Raw genomic sequence first — 22833 nt, 5'->3', positions numbered from 1 at the left:
TGAAGACAATGTATTGTTGCATGTGTTTTATTGGATGTGATAGAAAGATACACCTGTATTGGCAAATGCATTTTAATACAATGTAAATCCTCATTAACAATGCATATGTATGTATGTGTGTGGCAGAGGTGTTTTACTGTTAAAGTAAACCATAAGGACAGTGAAGGAACATGTTTGACAAATTCCTGTAAATACACTGGTTAAATAAAGTTTATAAAATCAAACACAGTCTTCAACATTTTGCCTTTGTGCTGTATCACATGTACGATCAAAGCAAGATGGTCCTGTGTTTCATTCAGCTGCCAGATAAACTCTACGAAACTCTAAGAAAACTGAACAGCACTTTTACAAATGCAGCATTTATTCCAGAAATGTTGTAATTTAGTTCAGTTACATGTCCATAATAAACTATAAACGGTTTAGAGTTACGATTCTTTGTAGACGATTCAGGAAATAATGTAATCACATTTATCAGTTCCAGGAAACAGTGAATGCACATGTCAGCAGAGCAGAGGGTCGTCTGATGTTTCTATTGTAAAAATCCAACAGCAGTGAACTATAAAAACAAAGTACGTAAATACATTAATATGTAAAGATCATATTAACTATACACTATATACTTTTTAAACCGTTGGTGTGAATTTTGATAATTGCGTTTAACAGACAAACCAAAGACATCACTACACCCGAAATATGTTATGTAAATTTAAGTCGTATTTAATTATCTCTCAAAACTATAAAGCTTTAGAGAGAAATCCTATTTTATTTCTATATGTAGATGTATATATAGGCTATCTTTATTCTACATGCATTTCTATCATTTTGTATGTATGTTACTATGTTTTCATTTTAAAATTAATATAGATTCCACTAATTAGATTTTTGTTAAAAATGCATATTGCAACTTTAATTTCTGTCTAATTTCTGTTTGATTTCATCTGAAATTATTACACAAAAAACATGTGTATATATATATATATATATACATATTCTACACATAAAAACTAAACAAACAAACTAAACTAAAATAACTTATTTATTCTTGACCTAACAAGTGTCTTTTTGTAAATTCAGTTGTAGGCACATATTTAGACTACTGGTACATGTAAAGTGCCTTAAAAAGCACTACAACGAACTTTCTCCGCATGAGATGGTGTAACGTATTCATGAGTGAGTTCTACCAGTTACAGACAATGTGCCGCACATAACTGATCACACACACACACACACACACACACACACACACATACAATGATTATACATATAAAAACCATTATGTTTAAATCATGTAACAAGTGAACGTACACATACAGACAGAATTGTAAAATATAAATTTTCAAACATGTAAATGTTTGAAATGTAAATGCATCGGAGTGAGATTATACAAATACCACACAGACAACATACTATGTAATATGTCTCGTCAAGTTTTACAGTTTTTACAGACTTTTCTGTGAGAGTCGTATATTTCTACAGGTCAAATGTCACACACACAATTTGAACTGTAGGACGATCACCTAATACATACTGTATATAAACCCTATATGTACCATGGAACAGTGACATCTGCATATTAGATATACATTTACATATTTATCTAAATGATTCCAGGTTTCTTTGTAAACGCCAGAAATAAAAATGTAAATTGAAACATGAAGATTATTTTCCAATCCCACATACACAGTCCCAACAGGAAGTCCTGCTACAGTAACACACCAAATGATGAACAAGAGAGTTCAGGCATCGCATACATGCTTCCTCCATTTCTACTTACACCTCTAGTTGCTCTTGGTTTCCTTTTCACAGCTTCATATCCCACAAAGCCCGAAGCAGCCAGTACAGCAGTGACTGGTGAAGAGAAGCAGACTGGTGAAGAAGCACCGATGCTCATCTACTCCTGTATTAAGATGCTGCTATTTCTTTTTTTGTGTGTGTAAAGACGTCTTTCCTGACTGCGTTTAAATGTCAGGCAAAGTTAATGTGCAGGGGACTCTCTCATGCACCGGCTTTCCCTGGTCACCCACTACATTGCACACACACCAACACACTCACACAGACTCCCATTCAAGTTTCAGGTTGGATACCCCCTGTGTGACTAAGACAGGGAAGCCCATGCAGGTGTGTGTGTTGGTGAGTGAGTCAGTGTGAAAGGGAGCTATGGAAAGGTGAAGTGGGCTGACTGAGAGCGTTTTGACTGGGTCTCCCCTCTGAGACCGAGCATCAACAGAATCCCCTGATTACTGAAAATGACACAAAACCTGAAAGTAACCTGGTTTCCATCAGGCTTTCATCTGCAATAAATGTCAAAGTAGTTTATGAAACACAGAAATCAAAGTTAAAGTTTATGGAAAAGCATCTGCTTTATGAGGGAATAACACAATGTTCCCCAGTGGAGCTTAATGAAACACAACCCCGTCTCCTCCTCTCTCTCTGTGTTATTACAATCACTCCCTCTCTCTGTTTGTTTCTCTTTGTCTTTTCTCCTCGTCTCCACCCACCAGTGGAACAGACAAATCGCCCACCATAGCAGAGGCAAATGTCAGCTAGTATTGCCCATTACTAAATCGGTGCATTTACTTTCCACCACTGAACAGGAAATGAGACGAGTCCTGAGTTGCGCCATAGCCACCGACGCTCTCCTCAACTCATGTGTGAAGGAAGTTTTACTTCCTACAACAGATTTCATATCAAGTGACACACACACGTGATATGATGTTTAATTGTTGCTATGACTTCATAGAGCCAGGTCTTATAGTTGTGTTCACATATATAGACAAAACAAAACAAAAAAAGACAAAAAATGACTTGACGTTTCAGACCATGACTCCTCTAGCTGTGAGCAGAAGATCAGTGTGAGATGTTGAGCTTCTGCTCTGTGATGTCACAAACACATATAGCCCCCCGCCCGCCCCATCCTCTGATGTCACAGCAGGTGTTTTCCATTAACTCTGTTGTTTTCTTTTTTTTCAGCTCTCAGTGTCTAAAAACACCTGCTGTGCCTGTGACATCTGTTTGTCGAGGTGACGGCCACTCGTGCCAAACACACATTAAGAGTTGAGCCCCGGTCAATCAGGTTTTTGGAAATGTGTTGTGTAATGATCAGTGTTTTACTGTTTCTATGCATGGCGAAAGGGCAACAAATCCTGCTTTTACTGCCATCTAGTTGTTCAAATGTTCACCGTGCTGCAGACATGTAGTGCTGGTTGTCAGCAGTGTGTGATGTAGTGAGACGTGCAGTGCAGCACAGATGCAGCTCTTGAAGTCTGTCATCATGTGAGGTAATTCTATAATTCAACAGGTTTATTTCAATGAATTAACAGAATTTTAAAATACAATATTTAAACACTTAAAAGACACCAGCTGAGAGTGAATGGCAAAAAATAAAGTAAAGCATTTTAAGAAGTTCTGAAGGCAAAAGCAACTTGGGTTGTCAAAGATAGCGTCATAATAACATGTTAGGGCAAATTACTTTTAATGCCTCGATTATTTGTTTGCTCTTTTTTAATGTTTTATAGATTTTTATATGTAGTATATATGTTTGATATGGATATTAATATAGTACAGTATATCAATAAATAAATGAATGAATAAATAAATAAATCTTTATTTTAAGGGATTCAACATTTTAGCAAATTCGCCCATTGCCATCCCTATAGTCATTAGATCTAGATTAGATTTAATTGTCAGTGCATGTTGTTTTGAGATCCGTGGGGCAGAGACGTGAGCTGCTCAGCGAATGGTAGAAACAGTAGTCTCCTGTCCCTCATCAAACTCATCAAATACACAATCCAACAGCTCCAAACCACCCTTGTGGAGAAGGTGTGACCTGCACATTCACCACACTATGAATGAAATAATCATAAGATTACGAGACAGAGTTTGTTTTCGAGACAAATGTGTAACCGGAACTACATTCCAGACACGGCTGCTGGGCGGAGTGAGTTCAAAAGCACAAGTAGTTCTGAGTATTTGCTTCATCTGTCCTAATGTTACAAAATTATACATGATTATTGTGATTGTGTATTTTATTAGTTTGATGAGGGACAGGGGACTACTGTCTGTACCATTTACCTCCATTGTGTTCACTGAGCAGCTCGAGTCTCTGCCCCGCGGATCTCAAAACAACTTGCACCGACAATTAAAGGTAATTCACCTATCCCTATGACTATGGGAATTATTGCAATGGGCGAATTTGCCAAAATGTTGAACTATCCCTTTAAAGTGTAGAATCACCATGCAACATGGTCTCAAAACACTTTGCAATTTACATACATATTGATATGGATATTTATGTAGTAGATATACTGTATATTGATATACTGTATATACACACCATGATGAGTAGAAAGGGGTGGGAATTTTAAAAAGTACTCATTTTTCAAACTTGTGCATATTATGATTTGATGATACTTATTTTATTTATTTATTTCATTTTAGACATGTTCGTTCATTTATTTTTGATGCATAATTAATACACGATCTGGTGTAATGACCTTTGACCCACAGTTTGAATCAGTTGCTGTCGGTGTTACAGTGAAGTCTTTGACCCGATCACACCATGTGGTGAACTTGTTCTTAATTGATTCTGCCTGGTTAAATAAAGGTTAAATAAAAAAAAAATAAAAAAATGTGTGTTGTTGTGTTGGGTCTCTTGAAGAGGCTTCTGGGCTCTTCAAAGTTCATCAACATGGCCTGGTGCTGTGGTTGTTTCAGGTGCTTCTTGTTACACCAAAACAACTTCCGGGCACACTCACAAAACACGCGCTCAGTTTCCGTGCAACAGAGAGAGTGAGGTGTTAAAAGGACTTTGTGTTAACCCATTTCTATCACACTAACTCACTTTGGCAGCTCAATCGCACATATATAGATATATCATATATCATATTGTAGAACATTAAATCCTGTTGTCACATTACAAGCAGGAAGGTTTAGTCAAAGGTAACAACACAGCAATGCAGGACACATTTATATCTACATTTAAACATGGAGAATTGAATGCACCATTAGGTTGTGTTGTGTTCTGCTCACACACTCACACACACAGATAATATACTGCTCCGTTTGCTGTTTTTACACTTCCCCATAGCCTATACCTCATCCTCTTCAGCCTACATACTGTGCGGTGCTGCGTTTGTGTGTCAGTACTGTAGACTGTGGATGAAAACAGTTCGATGCTTCAAACCAGAGGCAGAGGAGTGTAAGTGCACATCGGTGGGCTCCACTTCAAAAACTTGTTGCAGACCACGATGGTGCTGCAGAAGGCCTCTGCAACGCGCTGCTGCAATGATCCCATTTGACACAGCAGAGAAGAAGGTTACAGGTGGGGCGTGGTGTGATATCTCACCGAATTATCTCTGTTACAGCCCCCAACAAGCTCCACAAAGACCTGCTCAGTAACTTTTGCCGCCTGCGACATTAAAATGGCACAAAAATGGATTCGGATTCTGGCGATTCTGGTGTTTTGTCAAAGTAAGTTGAACCTTAATTTTACTTTTAAAAAATCTATTCACCGTCATGAGACAGTTTTGAAAGGCTATTGTGTGTTTTTGCTTGTTGATATTAGGTGAAGTACAGCCTACTAATGTTTTTTATTTTATCACATCTTTTAGAAATGGCCTCAAGAGCTGAAGACAAAGTAGTAAACGAGGGGGGCAATGTTGAAATTACATGCAAGACTCCATTGGCCTCAACAATCATGTGGTTTCGAGTTCTGGATAAATCAGGCATGGAGTTCATTGCATCTTTTGACATGGATGGCAGATTAAAGCGTGGTAGCCTCCCTGAAAACTTCAGTGATGAAAATATGAAGAACAAAAACATTCTCACATTGAAATCTTTCAAAAAAGCCAGTGACAGCGGCGTCTACAGCTGTGCCATAATTGTCAGCAATACACTGCAGTTTGGACAAACAACCCGGCTGAGAGGAAGTGAGTTTGGCCTTAAAAGTCTCATCTCATCATGACATGATGGAAACTTTTCACCAACTCTGATATTTTTCCTTTTTCTTCTAAAAAATAGAAGTTGAACCTACGACAAAACCACCACAGGTCGTCACTACCAACCGAAGTATAGTGGCAACGACCAAACCCTGTCTTTGTGGAAACAACAACAATAAAGGTAAATGTTCATTTTTAACAGTGCAGCAGAACTTCAACACATCTATTTTTTCTTCTTTTACAGTGTAGCTGAGTCCAAACTACAGTGTTTTCTATGTAGAGCTTCTTTGACGGTAGAAAAAAGGTGTTAAATGAGTTGTCGTCTCGTCTCAGGGGAGAAAAGCGCCTTGTTCTGCTCTACTATCATCCTGGGTCCACTGGCCGGTGGCTGCGGCCTTCTCCTCCTGCTCCTCATCATCGTCACCTTATACTGCAATCGTAAGTTCATCTCAGAGCTCGAAGCTGAAAGAAACAGCTTCCTCTACTTCATTTATGTGACAGTGTTGTTGAGTGATGTGAGATCATGATGAGGATGCAGTCAGTAAAGCTGAAACCTGCTGGGTTGAATTCTACATTTCCTCCCTGACATTTGTTTCTCCTTCTTCTTTTGTGATTGAGTTTATATATTTTTTTTATCTTGTTGACTCTGCTGTGATATGTGTGTCACGATTTGCATGAGTTTTTAAAAAAAATAATACCTCTGCTTTGGCTGTAGATACAAGGACACGGCGATGCCCGCACCATTACAAGAGAAAGTAAGATACTTATTAATCTCATTAGTCAATGCGGTTGTTCAAATTGGGGCCGTAGCCAAAGGTCATTAGTTCAAACCCTCCTCCCTCAGCTCAGACATTAAAATCAAGGTGTTTTTTTTTTGTAATTATTATAATCATTAGTATTAGTACAAATAATATTTTTAAATTTGCTATAATTCTCTCTCTATATGAATATAGCTTTAAATAAAGCAGTTTTGTTCAAAGAAATTTGACAGAAATTGACTAATAAATAAATAATAAATAATTACGATTACACAGAATTGAAATCCTTTTTTTTTTAAAAGATGTATTTAAAATTTTTATTCCAATATCAAAATTGAATTCCTCTTTGAGAAACTGACCTCTGTGCAGCTACGGCCCTGTTTCCATTTTTACATTCATTGTGATAACTGTGCTGAGTCACTGAAATAATCTGTTAATTATATTATTTCTGAATCTGCAGGCCACGGATGGCTCCTGGAAAACAGCCGATGATGGCCAACAGATACGTTTAAAAGCAGTCGTTCCACAGCGTTGTGTTGATCTCTTCATCTCATTTACAGTTTTATGACAATTTGATAATTGGTGACCTAAAATATTCTCGCTGCGCATGAGAGAAAATATAAAGTTTGTTTAAAGTTTGTTCATGTGTTCAGTACATCAAATACTGCATGAAGCTTTTCATTGCCAACATTAAGTGCACTTCGACCACACGTTGATCACATTCAGTCTAAACTCTTGTAATGAAATATCATGATCCGACATTGATGCTGTGTTGGTTCAGTCCCAGTGAAATCTCGATAGATGCAGAAAACGGAATGGAAACCAAATAGAAACCAAGAATATTAAACTTCACTATTCTGACATGCTTATTTCCCTATTTTTTGAAACCTGAGAATGTTTTTACTTTATTTTGCTTTTGTATAGATTTCATTTATAGTTATATGCTGCTTCTAACAGTGAATGATTTTCTTTCCTTTTTAGACATCTGAACGTAGTTACTGTGCTGTTGAACTGGGTTTTGTGATTTAACCTTAAATAACAGCAGTTAAGAAAGCTATTTACTCTGCTTAACGTTACACCCTGCAGTATTTTTTAATCCTTTTCTACAATATTCAGGCTTTTGTTGCTGTTTTTCTTCAAAATAGCATTTCTCATCTCTTCAAGTTTCAAAGCAAAGATAAGCAAATCGTATTTTTCTATCAATTGCTATGTACAGTATATTTCAGAATGATCCCACTATGTGATTTTTTTTTTTTTGCAAAAAATGTATAAATAAAATGAAATAAAAAAGTAAAATGTAGACAATCATTCTCTCTCAGCTTAAATGAATTGTATTTCTCTTTATTTATGTTTCTTTTTAATTCTTTTTTTTAACACATCAAACCCACTCACTTGCATACCCCCATCAGTCATTCAGGGTCATGGCACAAAAATATAAAGTTTGAGCGAAAGACATATTTGTTTTTGTTGTAATCCCCCCACGTCTAGAGGAAGTGGGCTGCTACAGCTGTGAGCACAGTGAAAAACCACCAAGTCGGGAGAAGAGAAAAATACTCTGAGGAGATTCTGCCCCTGTTCACTTTAATACAAACACATTTCCCTTGCACCTGTAAGAAAATAGTGTCTATTGATTTGATATTGTGGTTAATGTTATATATTTATATATTTTACGCGGTTTCCTGTTTGTAGAAACCAGACTCTCATATAACAACTACACCATTCTAATTTTTACATTTCTTTTATTGCATTTGTTTTCCCACATCTAAAATATCTCTCATATCTCTTGACTCACACCCACACACAACCTTTGACATGATGAAAAAAACCTCGGGGAAAATTATAGTGATTTGACTTTACAGTTTAAAAGCTTTTTTGTTAATTATACAGTGTTGTCTTATATAGAGCAAAAAAACTTTTTTTTTTTGTTCTTTTTTTTTTTTTACATTATACAAAAGGCCAGTTTACAAAGCTTGTAACCACCTTGGTTCACTACTGTAAGTGCACTTCTGGATGCCGTAATCTTTTTCTCTACAAGGCCAAATACATAATTAAAAAAAAGACCCTTCTCTTGACAGATATTTCTCTACAGAAAGTAAAAGGCGTTTGCAAGAAGCTCTCGGATACTGAATGAAGCTGAACACCTCCTGGAAATCCATCCTCCACTTAATTCAATAAATGTAAACTATGTGCTGTCCAAAATAAAAGCAAACTAAGCTGTACACTAGTGTCTTAAAGGCATCTGACATCAAGATTGCACAAACAGCCCCGATACTATACACCCACTCCGTACTGCTCCCTCCCACGCAAGCTCGACAGTCGCCACCGCTCCAACCAACGTCACAGCACCGGCAGGGTTACGCCACAGGTGTGTTGTGATATTAGTGTATCTTTGGAAAAAATAGAAACTGTCAGCTGAGATGTACAGACACGACTCTGATGAGCAACACCTTCCTCTCTTTAGCACTCTCAGCACAACAACAACAACAACAACAACAGTTTCTTTTCTTTTTTAACATGTCTTAACTTTCCTTTCTCTTTCTCAGTTTGCATCGATTCTTTGTCTGTTCATCGCTCATTCTTTACATCCATCTCGTTTTAAAAAGTCTTCTTTTCGTTTTCTTCAAAGTCAAAGAGAGAAAACGAAAGCTCCTCATTCTTGAATGCGTGTAAAACCGAACGAGAAAGGTGCTGTGCGCAGATGTGTGTGTGTGTCTGTGTATTTATGCATGTGTGTGTGTGTGTGTTTTGTTGAGCAGGTGTTAAGGGCATGTCTAGGTTCGTCTTTCATCCAGTATACATTCTTGACAATCTAGAAAAAAACAAAATAATTTTCCGGAGAGCAGCTCCCTCACTGACGCGTCCCTGTGGCCTCGTGGACAAACTGCACCTGCGACAACCTGCAACAACAGATGCCACGTACAGTCAGTCAGTGGAAATGTGTGTGGACATTTATCCTCACTTTGTTTTTTCAGGTGAAACTGTGAAAATGATGACGGTGAACCTCACCAAGTGGTATCTAGCTCTTCCCTCCCTTCTTTGTAGATTTTGGCACAACGTCTGAGCTTAGCTGAGCTGATAGCTGGTCAGCGGCAGACGGCTCATCTGCATGGTGTTTCTGAAACACAAGATTTATGTTTAAAAAAAAACAAAAAAAACACACACAATAGAACTGAAGCAGCAGCACTTTTGCATGCACTAATTATAATTATACAGATTTTGATGTGGTCATTATTTGAGGAAGTTGACATGAGGCGAAGCAGAGAGAGGAGAGAGCGCGTCACATGCAGCTGCAGGCAGCAGGAGCAGATCAGCTCCATCCACCACTTTGTTTTTTTTTTGTTTTTTTGGGCTTTGGCTTGGTTATAAGCACAGACTCATATATACGTCGTCATGCAGCAGGTCATTTTCTTACTTTTGACTTTGACTTTGACTTGCTCTTGCCCTGTAACAAAGTTGACACCTTGGTTAAGCCCAACAGCTCCACGTTGCTGTGGCGAGGTGGTGATCACTGATACAGGAGATGCTCGTAAAACGGCCTATAGAGGGCGCCATGTGACAAAGATAACTAAAAGTATTTTACAGCAGTAACATAATGTACTTTATGAGCTGCTATTAGTAACAGATTGTTAATATTAAATGTCAGGCTCAGCAGAGTTTTAGATCTGGGCCTGTGGAGACTTGCTCCAACTTGCAAAAGCTATTCATAAAATGTCTTACAGCTTCAAAACTCTTATATTTCACGCTGGAGCAGGTGAATAGAAACCTTGTGAGACACATTTTGAAGTGATTGCACTGAAGATCATTGATGATGATTATCTTTCATTCAGAATAGAAAAAAGTCATTCGATAAACATTTCTGAAGTATAATTTTTAGAAATCTGATTTGGTCTTCAGTTACTCTTCTGCTTTTATCAAATAAAGCTGCAAGAGTAATAAATATTGTGAACTGACGGAGGAATCTTGATCTCGCACAGATGTTCTTTTTACCTTTGATTTGTCTGATTTAGACTTGATGGCATCTGGGAGAAGAGTGCCAGACAGGGAGTCCAGAGCAGGACCAGCCATTGGCTAGGAGACAAAACAAAACATGATCAGCACATAATCAGTTCATGTACTGAAATAACAACAGTCAGAAATGTTTTTTGTAGAACAATGTCCAACTTTTAACTTAAATTTGTTAATATTCTGGTAAAATTAGGCTCAGTTTGTTTTCTGTGCTACCTTCAGGGGCTCTGAGTCCAGCACAGGAGGTTGCAGCTTCGTTGTGGCTGCAGACGATGCAGCTGGTGCCGCCGGCTTAGGAGCAGCAGAGAAATCGCTGGACAGCAGATCCAGGGCTGTTAAATCATCCATGGTCTTCTACAGGGACAAAGTAGACAGGGAATTAAACACAATCTGCATATTCTGCATTTTTATCTTTATATTATTCTGAGATGAACTCACCTCCTTGGGTGCTGCAGCTGCCTTTGCCTTTGCTTCTGCCATTTTCTTTAAAATGAAATGGATGAACATTAGATGCACAGTAAAGAAATGAACAAATGAGCATCATATCTAAACAAACATGGCCAAAGTAAACATCATTTACTTATATTTAACTCTTCAACAAAGAGTAATATCTTTAATTTGAATGTTATTTAATCAGAAATTAACAAACCAAATAAATGTCTCTTATTTAACATTATAGGAAGAACAGAAGTATAACATCTGTCACATATTGTAATAATAGTAATGATCACACAGAGTATGTACACAAACATAGAGGTCAGTTTCACCTTCAGATCCTCCTCAGTGGGCTGGTACTCTGGTGGCAGTGAGTCGTCTCTCTCTCCCATCTTAATCAGCCTCTCCTCAGCGATCTTTTTCTCCTGCAGCGATAAAACAAATCAGTTCAGCTGAAGTTTCTGCTGAGGATGACGACGACACTATAAATATTCTCTCTTGCGTTGGCTACCTTGACCATGTCTTTGGCAGGAACCACTGGGACAGGCTGAGGGGCTGGTGCAATGTCCTTCAAGGTGTCTGACAGAGCGTCCAGGGCGTTGTCTGCTCCTGCTTCCAGCTGAGTGTAGATTAAAAAAAAAAAAGAGATTATGAGGATTTTGAAGAGTCTTTGTAGTTGAAAAAGGTCGGAGCAGTGCTAAGTGTGTGTGTGTGTGTGTGTGTGTGTGTGTGTGTGTGTGTTTACCTCTGGTTGAGTTTCTGTGGGAACGAAGGCAGCAGACTTCACTGTTGGAGCAGCACTGGAGGAAACAAAGTCTCCGGCCAAAGCGTCCAGAGCAAAGTCTGCAGACGACTGAGGGAGGCACAGAAAGAGATGTGTAAAATCTCCATTGATTAGGGAATATTATATTAAAGGGGAATTGCTGGTTTTTTTTTACAATCTGGACCTTATTTGTAGCATAAAATACAGTAATTTACTCACCCAGATAACTTTGGTGTCATTACAAGTCGTTCTGATGAAATTAGATCCAGCTGAGAGCCGCGTATATCCGTATAATGTGAGTACACGGGGCAGTGCAATGCAGCCTCTAAATAACACATTATCTGCCATGAAACTCGTTCATTTCACCAATATTGTGTTATGATATGCTAGTGCTAGTCCCCTCTGAGTCCGGGGTTACCTGTTATCAACATCCGGGGTCTGTAGGTTGACCTACTAACCTCTGACCTGGATGATAATGTGTTATTTAGAGGCTGTATTCCGCTGCCCTGTAGACTCGCATTATATGGATATACACGGCACTTGGTTGGATCCAATTTCGTCGGAACGACTAGTAATGACACCAAAGTTATCTGGGTGAGTAAATGATCGTATTTTATGCTAGGTCCAGATAATAACAAGGTCCAGATTGTAAAAAACCCCGGCAATTCTCCTTTAATATTGCTTCGACAGATCCACGGTGTAGTACCTGTGCAGGAGGAGCTGAGGGAGTGACGACTGGAGCCTTGACTGCAGGAGCTTTTGAGGAGGTCATGAAGTCTCCAGACAAAATGTCCAGAGCATCACCAGTGTCCATGGTGGGCTGCAGGAGGAGGGAGAGAGAGGAGGGACAGTGATGAAGAACTCTGTGCTAAAACAAGTTTGTTTTGCTTATACTGTACTGTAGGTGAATGTGTCCCAGTCTCACCTCAGGTTTCGGAGGATCCAGCTTCATGAGTTCGTCCTTATTGAACCTGTACTCTGGAGGAAGTGTGTCCTCCCTCTCTCCTACAAACACACCCTTCTCCTTCTTGTGTTTGCCCTCCTGTGAAAAGCAAAAGAAAATCCCAAAGTTAGAAAAATACAATGAATTTACACGCATGGAAAAAAAAAAAAAAAGATAATCTGACAGGGTGTTAGATATGTATGATGTATGTTGGAGAGGGATTGAGTGTCCCGTACCGAGACGATGTCCTCAGGTCTGAGTTTGGGAGATTCGGGTTTTGGGAGAGCTGCTGGCAACAAGTCGCCAAGAGCGCTGAGAGCATCTCCAGACAGAGAGTCACCCTGAGGAGAGAACAGGACGTTGTAATTTAGCTGTGGTAGTTTTGATAGTAAGCTCAAGGTTCCAAGGTTCTCTGAGATTCAGAGAAAAATACATCAACCAAAGCCCTAAAGACAATACTACACAAGAGGAGGTAAAGTAATCCACACATTTACCTTCTTAAGGCTGGGTCTTTCTTCTGGCTTAAAAGAGACGACATCAATTGTGTTGGCTTTCTCCAGAGGACAGACTGTTCTCTGCAGAGACACAGGGACATACAATGAGACATGTGGATTGATGCAAGGACCGACACACACAGGTCAGGGTAGAAACAAATATTTTCCCATATTTTCCTCTAACCTGGAAAGGAGATGTATACTACAGGACAAAATGGTTCTGGGATTTACAAACACAGAGACATTCACAGCTGGAGCTTTACCTCTGGTAGCTTCTTGGTGGGAGGAGGGACGGGCGCATGAACCCCAGAGGCTTTAGTTGAACCCACAAAGTCTCCAGCGAGTAAATCCAGAGCTGACAAATCCTCTACTTTGCTCTGGAGAATCGAGACAACAGCAGTTAGTGTTAACACAGAGTTCTTTATAAAGAAAATGTTAAAATAGAGTTAGACGACAGGATTGACACCACTCTCATATGAAGCTAAGAGGCGGCTAGCTTAATTTAGCAAAAAGACTGTAAAGGAGAGGAAACTGTAGCCTGGCTCCATTCTGTCTTTCTTTTATCCATAGCACCAAATCCTACAATCATTCATGTTTAATTTGAAAATAAAACAATATATTGCATGAACTGTGGTTGGTTTTGGCAGATCCACAGTGTAGTGTACCTGTGCAGGAGGAGCTGAGGGGGTGATGACTGGAGCCTGGACTGCAGGAGCTTTTGAGGAGGACATGAAGTCTCCAGACAAAATGTCCAGAGCATCACCAGTGTCCATGGTGGGCTGCAGGAGGAGAGAGAGGAGGATCAATCAATATCACGTATTTATTGATGTATTTATGTCACATTTCTCAACCACGTGAAAGAGCAAAAACACCAACACAGTGACATTTTAAAAGCTTTGAAGTGAACATGTCCCGATCTCTCACCTCAGGTTTCGGAGGATCCAGCTTCATGAGTTCCTCCTTATTAAACCTGTACTCTGGAGGAAGTGTGTCCTCCCTCTCTCCTACAAACACACCCTTCTCCTTCTTGTGTTTGCCCTCCTGTGAAAAGAGAAAAGAGGAGGAGATAAGGCACGGTCTGGTTAGAATACACTCCTGTGAATAACAGATTTGCCTGCAGCAGCAGCAGCAGCAGGAGGATTTCAACACCAGTGAGTGTTTGTGTCCCGTACCGAGACGATGTCCTCAGGTCTGAGTTTGGGGGATTCAGGTTTTGGTGCAGCTTCTGGCAACATGTCGCCAAGAGCACTGAGAGCATCTCCAGACAGAGAGAGACCCTGAAGAAAAGGACAAGACACTGTGCTTTACTGATCTGTCATTTTATGATACATTAACTTAAGTAATGGAAAATAAAGAAAACTAAATCTGTGAATCTCCATCTCACCTGATCAGTTTTCTTAACAGCAGGGGGGGCTGCAGAGGATTGGACCTTCTACAACACATAAAACAGACAACATAAAAAATTAATGGTAATAACCTAAATGACCTGAAGATTTGCACCTCAGTGATCATTTTAAAAAGCAGTGTCATTCCTGTGTGAGAGATGTTTTCTAACTTCAGTCAGTTCACTGTAAAGTTGGTAAGGGGCCATGTGGGCTTCAATATCATGAAGTGATTATAACAGCTGCAATGAATGAGAAACCTGGTGAAACTAATGGAAAGATGACTGTCAGACTATTCAAATTAAAGTTCCCAACACTGTTTAGCCTGTAGCCTAGTGTATTAATTCATTAGCAAACATTTTTTTCTTTTAGGATCACAGAGTTGAAGGCAGTCCCTGTTGACATTGGTGTACACCCGGGACAGATCGCCAGTTTATTACAGGGCTAACACATAAAAACAAAACAACCTTTCACACTTAAATTTACACATATGGACAATGTGGAGCCACCATTTAATTTAAAGCTTCATGTCTTTGTCCTGTGGGAGGAAGCCAGATCACCTGGAGAACGTGCAAACTCCACACAGAAAGGCCTCAGTCAGGTGGCAGGTTTTAAATCTACAGCCTTCTTGCTAACAGCACTAACCACTGCACCACTGTGACCGTACTCTCTATTATTTGCTTATATTTTGAAAATTTGCATCATAGACACTCATTCTGCTGTTAATGGAAATGACAGATCATGCTACCATTGTTAAGAGTTAGTTGTCAGTGTGTGTATGATGGTATATGCAGATCTGTCTGACTGATTTGACGTATGCATACATCCACAGTAGAACAAAACCTAATACAGGTGGAGCACTGACAGGCAAAGCAGCACTGTACCGTGGCAGTAGAAACTGAGAGTCCGGCCTCCAGAGAGAAATCGTCTGAGGCTTTCGCCATCTTGGCTTTCTTATCAGCGGGAGCAGCGGGACACACAGCCGCAGGGGGGACTGCAGGGGTTTTCTACAACAAGCAACACAGATGTCATTAGATGAGATATCGGATTTATCGTTGCTTATATTGATTTGTCTCTGTTTTCCAGTTATAGATCCACACAGTGTACCTGTGGAGGAAGAGCTGAGGGCGTGACAACAGGAGCCTGGACTGCAGGAGCTTTTGAAGAGGACATGAAGTCTCCAGACAAAAGGTCCAGAGCCTCACCAGTTCCCATGCTGGGCTACAGGAGGAGAGAGAGAGGAGGGACATGGAGGAGAGACAATAATAAGTAATTCTGTGTTTTAACATGATTGTTAAACTTATAAGTGAACCTGTCTCACCTCAGGTTTAGGAGGATCCAGCTTCATGAGTTCCTCCTTGTTAAACCTGTACCCTGGAGGAAGTGTGTCCTCCCTCTCTCCTACGAGCACACCCTTCTCTTTCTTGTGTTTGCCCTCCTGTGAAAACAGTAGAAGGGAAGGAAATGAGGCGTCATCTGGTGAGAACACATTTCTGTGAACAACAGATTTGTCTGCAGCAGGAGGATTTTTATGTCAGTGAACATTTGTGTACCGTACCGAGACGATGTCCTCAGGTCTGAGTTTGGGAGATTCAGGTTTTGGGAGAGCGGCTGGCAACAAGTCGCCAAGAGCGCTGAGAGCATCTCCAGACAAGGGGTCACTCTGAAGAAAAGGACAAGAGCAGAAATTAATATCTAGCCCCGGAAATAAGAAGAGAAGAAGGTTAAAAGGTTTCAGAGAGAATACAGCAGCAATTTTCTCCACCTTCTTATCCAACGGAGCAGCAGGACACACGGCCACAGGAGGAACCGACTTCTACAACAGCAAACAGAGACACCATTTATTATTCATGCAACATGATGACAACAGGTTAAGAGTAAAACTGCAACTACTTCAGTAGTAAAATACTTCACTTAGATGGAATGTATCATGTAATAACTCATTGGCCCCATTCATGTCTCGATAATTTTGCAGCAAAATGTTTCTGTAAATTTTAGCACAGATATATAACTCAGCTGAGACACGCTTGCATGAACGTACCGAAGCAGAGAGAGAAGGAAGTCCGGCCTCCAGAGAGAAATCAGCCGAAGCTTTCTCCATCTTGGCTTTCTTATCGGCAGGAGGAGCGGGACACACAACTTTTACAGGAGGTGGTGCAAAGTTAGCAGGGCCAGCAGATGAGGCAGCGACACTGTCAACATGGCCTTTCTTCTATGTGGGAAAAAGAGAAGATGAGGATTTGTTAGACTTTTAAAACAAGAAAAACATCTGCTTTTGCTGCTATGAGGGAACATGGGATGTAAAAATAGAGGCTGGACAGACAACTGAGTGCTACATGCCACACATTTCTGCCTTAGGGCTCTGACCTCTTGGTGCTTGGGTGTAGTGGAGGTCATGAATCCAGCTGAGAGTGAATCCAGGGCCTCGTCTGTGCTCAGTGGTTTCTGAGATTGGACAAAAAAAAAGAAAAAAACTAAACACCAGATTAACAACTCAAAACCTGTTCTTAAAATAGACTGGCTGATTACTCCACATTATGCTCTCCATCAGCCACATGAATCTCCACTAGAGGGCATGTGCAGCCAAGTTAAAAGGCAAACAAAGGGGCAAAATAATGCAAACCAGACTGCATGTACCAATAGGGAAGGAAAAGTACAGACACACCCTTAGCATTCCATGGAAACAGAAAAAAACACAAATAAACAGTCTAAAAAGATACATCAGACACATAAAACTGTGTAAATTTAGCATTTGATATTTAGCAATATGATACACGTAGAAACTTAAATCACAACACTCACACTGGAGGGAAGTATCAAGGTGGAAATGGATAATGACACACAGAACAAAAAGGAGACTCTCTTGTTGGGCAAGATGACAAAGTGGGTGTTGGCTATGATACAAATGTGGGTGTGTTGAGGCTGAGTAAATACTAACCTACATATATGGGTGGATAACAAAGCATGCAACAGATGTGTCAGTGCATTCATGTATATGTGTGTGGTCATGCACACACTCGAGTGTTTTGGGTTTGGTTAGACAAGAGCCAACGAGTTCGAACGGAGAAGGTGGGTCTTGTCGTACGTTCTGCAGTGTTACATTCCCCACTCTAGAGGAACCAGCACATCACAAGAGTGGAAACAGAGCTTCCTGTATGAGTGTAATATGAGTGTATGTTTCATTTGCTGTTAATGGTGGAAACGAATGGGCCTCTGTCTGTCTGAAATGTATCTGGAGCCCAATGAGCTGAATGCAGGCGGCTGTGAGTGTGACTAATATGTGTGAGTTGTGAAAGATTCACTTACAGGAACATCCTTGGGTTTAACATCTGCGGGAACTGGAGGCTAGAAAACAAAGGTTCGTTTTAGACCAGAGGAAAAAAATAATCTACTGTTGACATGAATCAGCAAGTAAACAAATGGGCCTGCTGGTGGCGGGCCATGCATGTAGCCTTTCTGTGTCCAGGATGTCTGACTTGAGATTTTCTAGTGTTACTGCTCATATGATAGACTACCCGTCCAAATAAAAAGTCACCTCCTGGTATAACCTAAGCTTTTAAGAAGTTATGTTTTCATAGATGTTCTTCCTTCCTGGAGAATCTGTGCAGAAGATACCTCCGATTGGATCATTACTACATGGATGATTATGTTTCAACTGGCAACAACCTTTTAATACCTAACTGATGCAGTCTCATTTCTTAAGCAACCATGTTGGGGGATACATCCTGTGGTTGTAGAAAAGATGTTAATCTGTTTCAGAAGGGTCAAATTATTGGCATCAAGCAAATAAAACATCTAAGAAGACTGCTAAGACTAAAATTGGGTTAAGAACTGTCTAACGCATTATTAAAAACTAGAAGGATAATGGTGAACCATCATCTTCAAGGAAGGAATGTGGCCCAATGTGACCACAGAGTCCAGACCTCAACCCCATTGAGAATCTTTGAAAAATTAATGCAACTCTGGATGGAAATAAATGCTGACATTGCAGAAGCTTATTGAAATGATGCCACAGTGAATGCACTCCATAATCAAAGCTAAAGGCGGCCACAACGAAATAGTGTGTGACCCTTTTTTTGGACGGGCAGTGTCCTTGAGATCAGTGGTGAATGGCGTTTTAAAACTTGCCCACTGCTCTGTATGATTCAAAGACCTCACTGTGCACAGTTTTCACAGCCAGGATAAGCAGTTGACAGTGAAGTCTGAGAACAATGGGACGACAAAAAAACACATTTTCACAGGCGATGAGGAGGGGGGGGAGGGGCACACTGACTGACCATGTCTTCAAATCTGTAGCCTGGAGGCAGCGTGTCGTCTCTTTCTCCACACTTCTGAGCCTTTTCAGAGGTGGCGCCATGCTGTGATACATGCAACACACACATTTATTCACACCAGGTCCATGCTTCGGCTCAGCACAATCACATACCTGCGCGGTTTATATACGTGTGCGCACATTAAGTGCATGCACAGTGTAGCATTGCTGTACCTCTGTGACCTCTGGCCCAGTGAATACAGGCCGTGGGAGGACAGGATCAGCGGATGGGAGGCTGCTGGCCAGGGCATCGAACGGGTCCGCCGCAGGTGCCTGCGCATGCAGCACAAGTCAGCACACGGGAGCAAGCAACATGCTATTCAGAGCAATCCCATAATGCTTTAGCAAGTCTTTACCTCTTTGGCTGCTTTAGCTGCAGGGGAAGGAACCTCCACCTGCACCTGTAAAACAGATCCAGAATCAGTTTATATTAAATAAGCAGCAACACAATAAACCTTGTTAGTGTGCAGGGATCAATCTGTGTTTGAAAAGCCTGGAGTAAAAAGATGCTTCATGGAATAAATGTGAACATTAATAAATAGATCAATGTAAAAGAGACAAACCTAATGATAACAATAATGATGTCACCACAGGAGAAAAAAAAAGTGGAAACGTGAGATTCGATAAGTTCTTGAAACCCAAGAAAATGAACAGAAAAGATAAGTTCCTTTTTCTTAAACCCAGAAAGAGAGGGGACAGAGGAGGAACAGTGTACAACAGAGCACAATGACAGTCTTCCATCACACCCATTAATCCTCTACAGAAAGGACACAGAGGACAAAAGTGTCAGACAGCCTCCACCCTGGTTTAGTTCAGGTTCATCTACCTTCGTCTGTGACGGTTTGACTTCTTTTTTCCCCTGCACAGACACATTTCCAGCCGCAGCCATTGATGTTTTAGTGGTATCAACTTTAGTTGCCTCAGCTTTGACTGTTGTGATGCCAGCGGTACTCTAAAATATAAATCAATTTGCATCTATTATTGGCCAAGTGCATTGTCAAGTTAAATCATAGGTCAGAATATACATCCAAATAAAGAAATAAAAGACAGGGAAGAAAGTAACTGAGCTCAGCAGAAGAAAGCCTCCACCATCTTGGTTACTGATGAGTCATTAGTTTAGAGCTAGTGAGCTGTTTGCCTCTCCTCTTCATTTGTTCCCTCTGGCTGACTCAGATCTCTGATGAACGTGTTGTGTTGTAAGTGCACTTGGAGCAAATACAATAACAAGCACAGGCTTGAAGTGCAAAGAGCTGCAGAGTACAGAACAAGAGTCCTTTTATATTTCCCAACAGGTCATCTTGAAAGTAGAAGTTAAAAAGGAAGGCCAAAGCAGCCGCTTGTTTGCAAAGAAACTCCTGAAGCAAGAAAAGGTCCACACAGCAAGTATCTGGGCGTCTTCAGGAAACAGCTGCGACAAATCCTGATAAGACTCTGCGACTCAAAGACATCGCAGCAAAAAATAAAAAATAAAGCAAGTGACAGAAGCAAGCTGCAGAAGGTGCACCTCACAGCGGGTGCAGCTGTTGAGTCTACCTTGGCTGTGTCTTTGGGCGACCCTTTAGGTTTGGCCACAGCAGTGGTCGCTGCCGTACCAGCAGCTGCAGCTGTTCCAGCAGCAGAAGGAGCTGCGGTTTTGACTTGGGAGACAGGTGCAGCAGTCTACAAACATGTTGCCAAATGATTACTCACAAACACAAGGATGACATGACAGGATACACTGCGCTGCTAAAGCAGTAGACATACTGAACAGATATGTGTGGAGCAGTTGTTCAGGCTGCACTTGTAAATAAGAATTTGTTCTTAATTGCTTGCCTGGGTAAATAAAGGATAAATAAAAGTTTAACAGCGTTGGTGACAGAGCAGGAGAAAATGTGCACTGATCACTGGTCAGATCTGTCACTGACTCACTGTGGTGCAAATGATACCATGACAATTTCAGACTTTTAACATTTTAACATTGAAGACTGAGGCTGATCTGACCAGTGATCAGATAAAGTTTAAAAACAGGTGCTTTTTCATGTTTTAGCCCATTTAAAAACTCAAACTTTGCATGGTTTAAAATTAAGTACAGTATAGTACTGTAACTTTCTCTTTACATTCATTACACTGATTACAAGTCTAGATTACAAGTCTCATGAAGGAAGCCCTGACATGAGTCTGAGAGTCAGCTTATCAGTCAGAAATGCTGCATTAAAAAAAGAGAACAAAAAAACTCACAATGAACAACACAATGAACGATACAGTTACCAAACAGATCACATAAATTTGGTGGTGTGATTTAAAATTGTGCTGTTGAACTGCTGACGCAAGCTGATGGGCAGTATTTTATCAGCAGTCTTAGAGACAGGAACAGAGCCCTAACTATAAAGACAGCTGATATCATATTCAGGATGACGGATTAATTATCAATAGACAGTTTCAGATATCCAAAAGGTGACCAAGTGGTAAAAATCAATCAATAAAAGCTAAAAAGTTACATGGTCATAATTAAAATGCTACTCAGGTTAAAACAAGAAAAAGCAACCGATCAGCACTTTGTCCATGATGACATCATTACCTTCAGCATCTCTTTAGGACCGCCCCTCGCACCTGCTGATGTCATGTCAACAAGAGTAGCCCCAGCAGACGACATGTCAATAACAGTAGCAGCTGCCAGCGAAGTGTTAGTCTACAAACCAAGGAGCATGTGTTAAGAGAAAGAGATGAGGACGAGGATGTTATCGATGAACTCAAACATCCCGAGCGTGACAACATGAGAGTGGATTAATGTGAAGCAACCAGTGCTCAGATCCAGGTGGCGTGGAAGCCCGAGCCAGAGAGACGACGTGTATAGAGGTAAAAAAAAAAAAAAAAAAAAAAAAAAGGCAGAGGGGTAAATATATATTTTGAAAGATAAAAAGATGATGAAGCCAGTGAAGAAGAAATGTGAGCTGGCTGATGTTGAGCACACATTCAAGGTGTTCAGACCAAAAGAAGGAAGCGTGATTCGTGTTACATCACACCAAACAGCCAAAAGCCCCTTCCACTTCATCCAGAGTCCATCTACCTCTGGTTTGGCTTTAGGTGACCCTTTTCCCGCTGTCCCAACTGAAGCACCTCCTCTCGTTGTGACGCCACTTCCTGTGGCTCCACCCGATGCTGTGGTAACCACCCCAGGCTTTGTAGCCATGGCAGATCCTGATGAGGCCTTCTGCAACGCAGTTTACTCATCATTAGGAGTACTACTCAGTCTGAACAGTCACATCTTTCTTGTGGCTTTGGAGGAAGATGATGACATCATGGTGACATCAGTAGGCCTATATCTTGACCTGGGTTTGACCCCAACAAACTTATAAGTCGGCATCTACGACATAACCTGGTGCCAGTGAGTTTGTAATAGGTGAGTATGAGTGCCAGAAGGTAAAAAATGTGACTTGTTGCATTATGGGAAATGTAGGAAACAGTATTTTTAGAGCCACTGGAGCCTAAAAGGATATTTTGGACGTTGTTGCTTTACTGATGCTAAACTAAATAATAATACAATTCGAAAAAAATAAACAACCTAAAGGATCGTAAAGAGTTATGTGTTCCTGAAGCTCAGTATGTATCCATCTATTATATCTACTGCTTCACTGCACTGCTCTTATTCACTACCACTGAAACCTGAGCAGCTGTAACCAACTAAACATGAGGTATGAACAGGGGCACCGGGGTCAGTGGCTAACAAGAGTCACTTATAGCTGAGGCTTAATGGGTGAGAAAGAAGCTCAGTCTATAAATAACTCTGTAATTTTAAAACATCTATTTACTGCTTGTTATGAATCAT

The 22833-nt window shown here is 40.4% G+C and overlaps 2 protein-coding genes across 3 annotated transcripts in view; one reads left to right on the top strand and one right to left on the bottom strand.

Annotated features, from left to right (window-relative positions):
• Positions 1-5222: 5222 nt before the first annotated feature.
• cd8a (CD8a molecule) lies at positions 5223-8633 on the top strand. Its single transcript, XM_083972237.1, has 6 exons — positions 5223-5469; positions 5610-5927; positions 6019-6117; positions 6270-6374; positions 6652-6691; positions 7155-8633. The coding sequence occupies exons 1-6, from the start codon at positions 5421-5423 to the stop codon at positions 7204-7206; spliced, it is 663 nt and encodes a 220-aa protein (XP_083828363.1). The 5' UTR covers positions 5223-5420; the 3' UTR covers positions 7207-8633.
• Positions 8020-22833, bottom strand: part of cast (calpastatin) — a 30106-nt gene continuing 15292 nt past the window's right edge. The window contains exons 4-36 of one of the 2 annotated variants that reach the window (XM_083972233.1): positions 22075-22218; positions 21586-21696; positions 20562-20687; positions 19855-19980; positions 19385-19429; positions 19203-19301; positions 18994-19074; positions 18023-18061; positions 17084-17161; positions 16758-16928; positions 16482-16532; positions 16275-16379; positions 16038-16154; positions 15824-15937; positions 15601-15723; positions 14719-14766; positions 14507-14611; positions 14259-14375; positions 14000-14113; positions 13598-13711; positions 13335-13415; positions 13077-13181; positions 12823-12939; positions 12604-12717; positions 11880-11987; positions 11646-11753; positions 11467-11559; positions 11138-11182; positions 10916-11053; positions 10682-10762; positions 10107-10136; positions 9701-9809; positions 8020-9591 (exon numbers count right to left, since the gene is read on the bottom strand). In XM_083972233.1, the coding sequence (XP_083828359.1) occupies positions 9711-9809; positions 10107-10136; positions 10682-10762; positions 10916-11053; positions 11138-11182; positions 11467-11559; positions 11646-11753; positions 11880-11987; positions 12604-12717; positions 12823-12939; positions 13077-13181; positions 13335-13415; positions 13598-13711; positions 14000-14113; positions 14259-14375; positions 14507-14611; positions 14719-14766; positions 15601-15723; positions 15824-15937; positions 16038-16154; positions 16275-16379; positions 16482-16532; positions 16758-16928; positions 17084-17161; positions 18023-18061; positions 18994-19074; positions 19203-19301; positions 19385-19429; positions 19855-19980; positions 20562-20687; positions 21586-21696; positions 22075-22218 (3147 nt within the window). In that variant the 3' untranslated portion in view covers positions 8020-9591; positions 9701-9710. The remainder of the gene's footprint in view (positions 9592-9700; positions 9810-10106; positions 10137-10681; positions 10763-10915; positions 11054-11137; positions 11183-11466; positions 11560-11645; positions 11754-11879; positions 11988-12603; positions 12718-12822; positions 12940-13076; positions 13182-13334; positions 13416-13597; positions 13712-13999; positions 14114-14258; positions 14376-14506; positions 14612-14718; positions 14767-15600; positions 15724-15823; positions 15938-16037; positions 16155-16274; positions 16380-16481; positions 16533-16757; positions 16929-17083; positions 17162-18022; positions 18062-18993; positions 19075-19202; positions 19302-19384; positions 19430-19854; positions 19981-20561; positions 20688-21585; positions 21697-22074; positions 22219-22833) is intronic. The other variant, XM_083972234.1, reaches the window with a different exon arrangement.

This window comes from Trachurus trachurus, assembly GCF_905171665.1.
Source record: "Trachurus trachurus genome assembly, chromosome: 5".
In the NCBI taxonomy this organism is placed as follows: Eukaryota; Metazoa; Chordata; class Actinopteri; order Carangiformes; family Carangidae; genus Trachurus; species Trachurus trachurus.
Note: the sequence above shows the minus strand (reverse complement) of the source record. Positions and strands in the feature narration are given on the sequence as shown.

Excerpts from the sequence above, each read along its gene's own strand:
- cd8a (XM_083972237.1), top strand. The coding sequence starts at position 5,421 with ATGGCACAAAAATGGATTCGGATTCTGGCGATTCTGGTGTTTTGTCAA. Across the intron at positions 5,928-6,018 it reads AACAACCCGGCTGAGAGGAA|AAGTTGAACCTACGACAAAA; the intron begins GTGAGTTTGGCC and ends TCTAAAAAATAG. Across the intron at positions 6,692-7,154 it reads CCGCACCATTACAAGAGAAA|GCCACGGATGGCTCCTGGAA; the intron begins GTAAGATACTTA and ends CTGAATCTGCAG.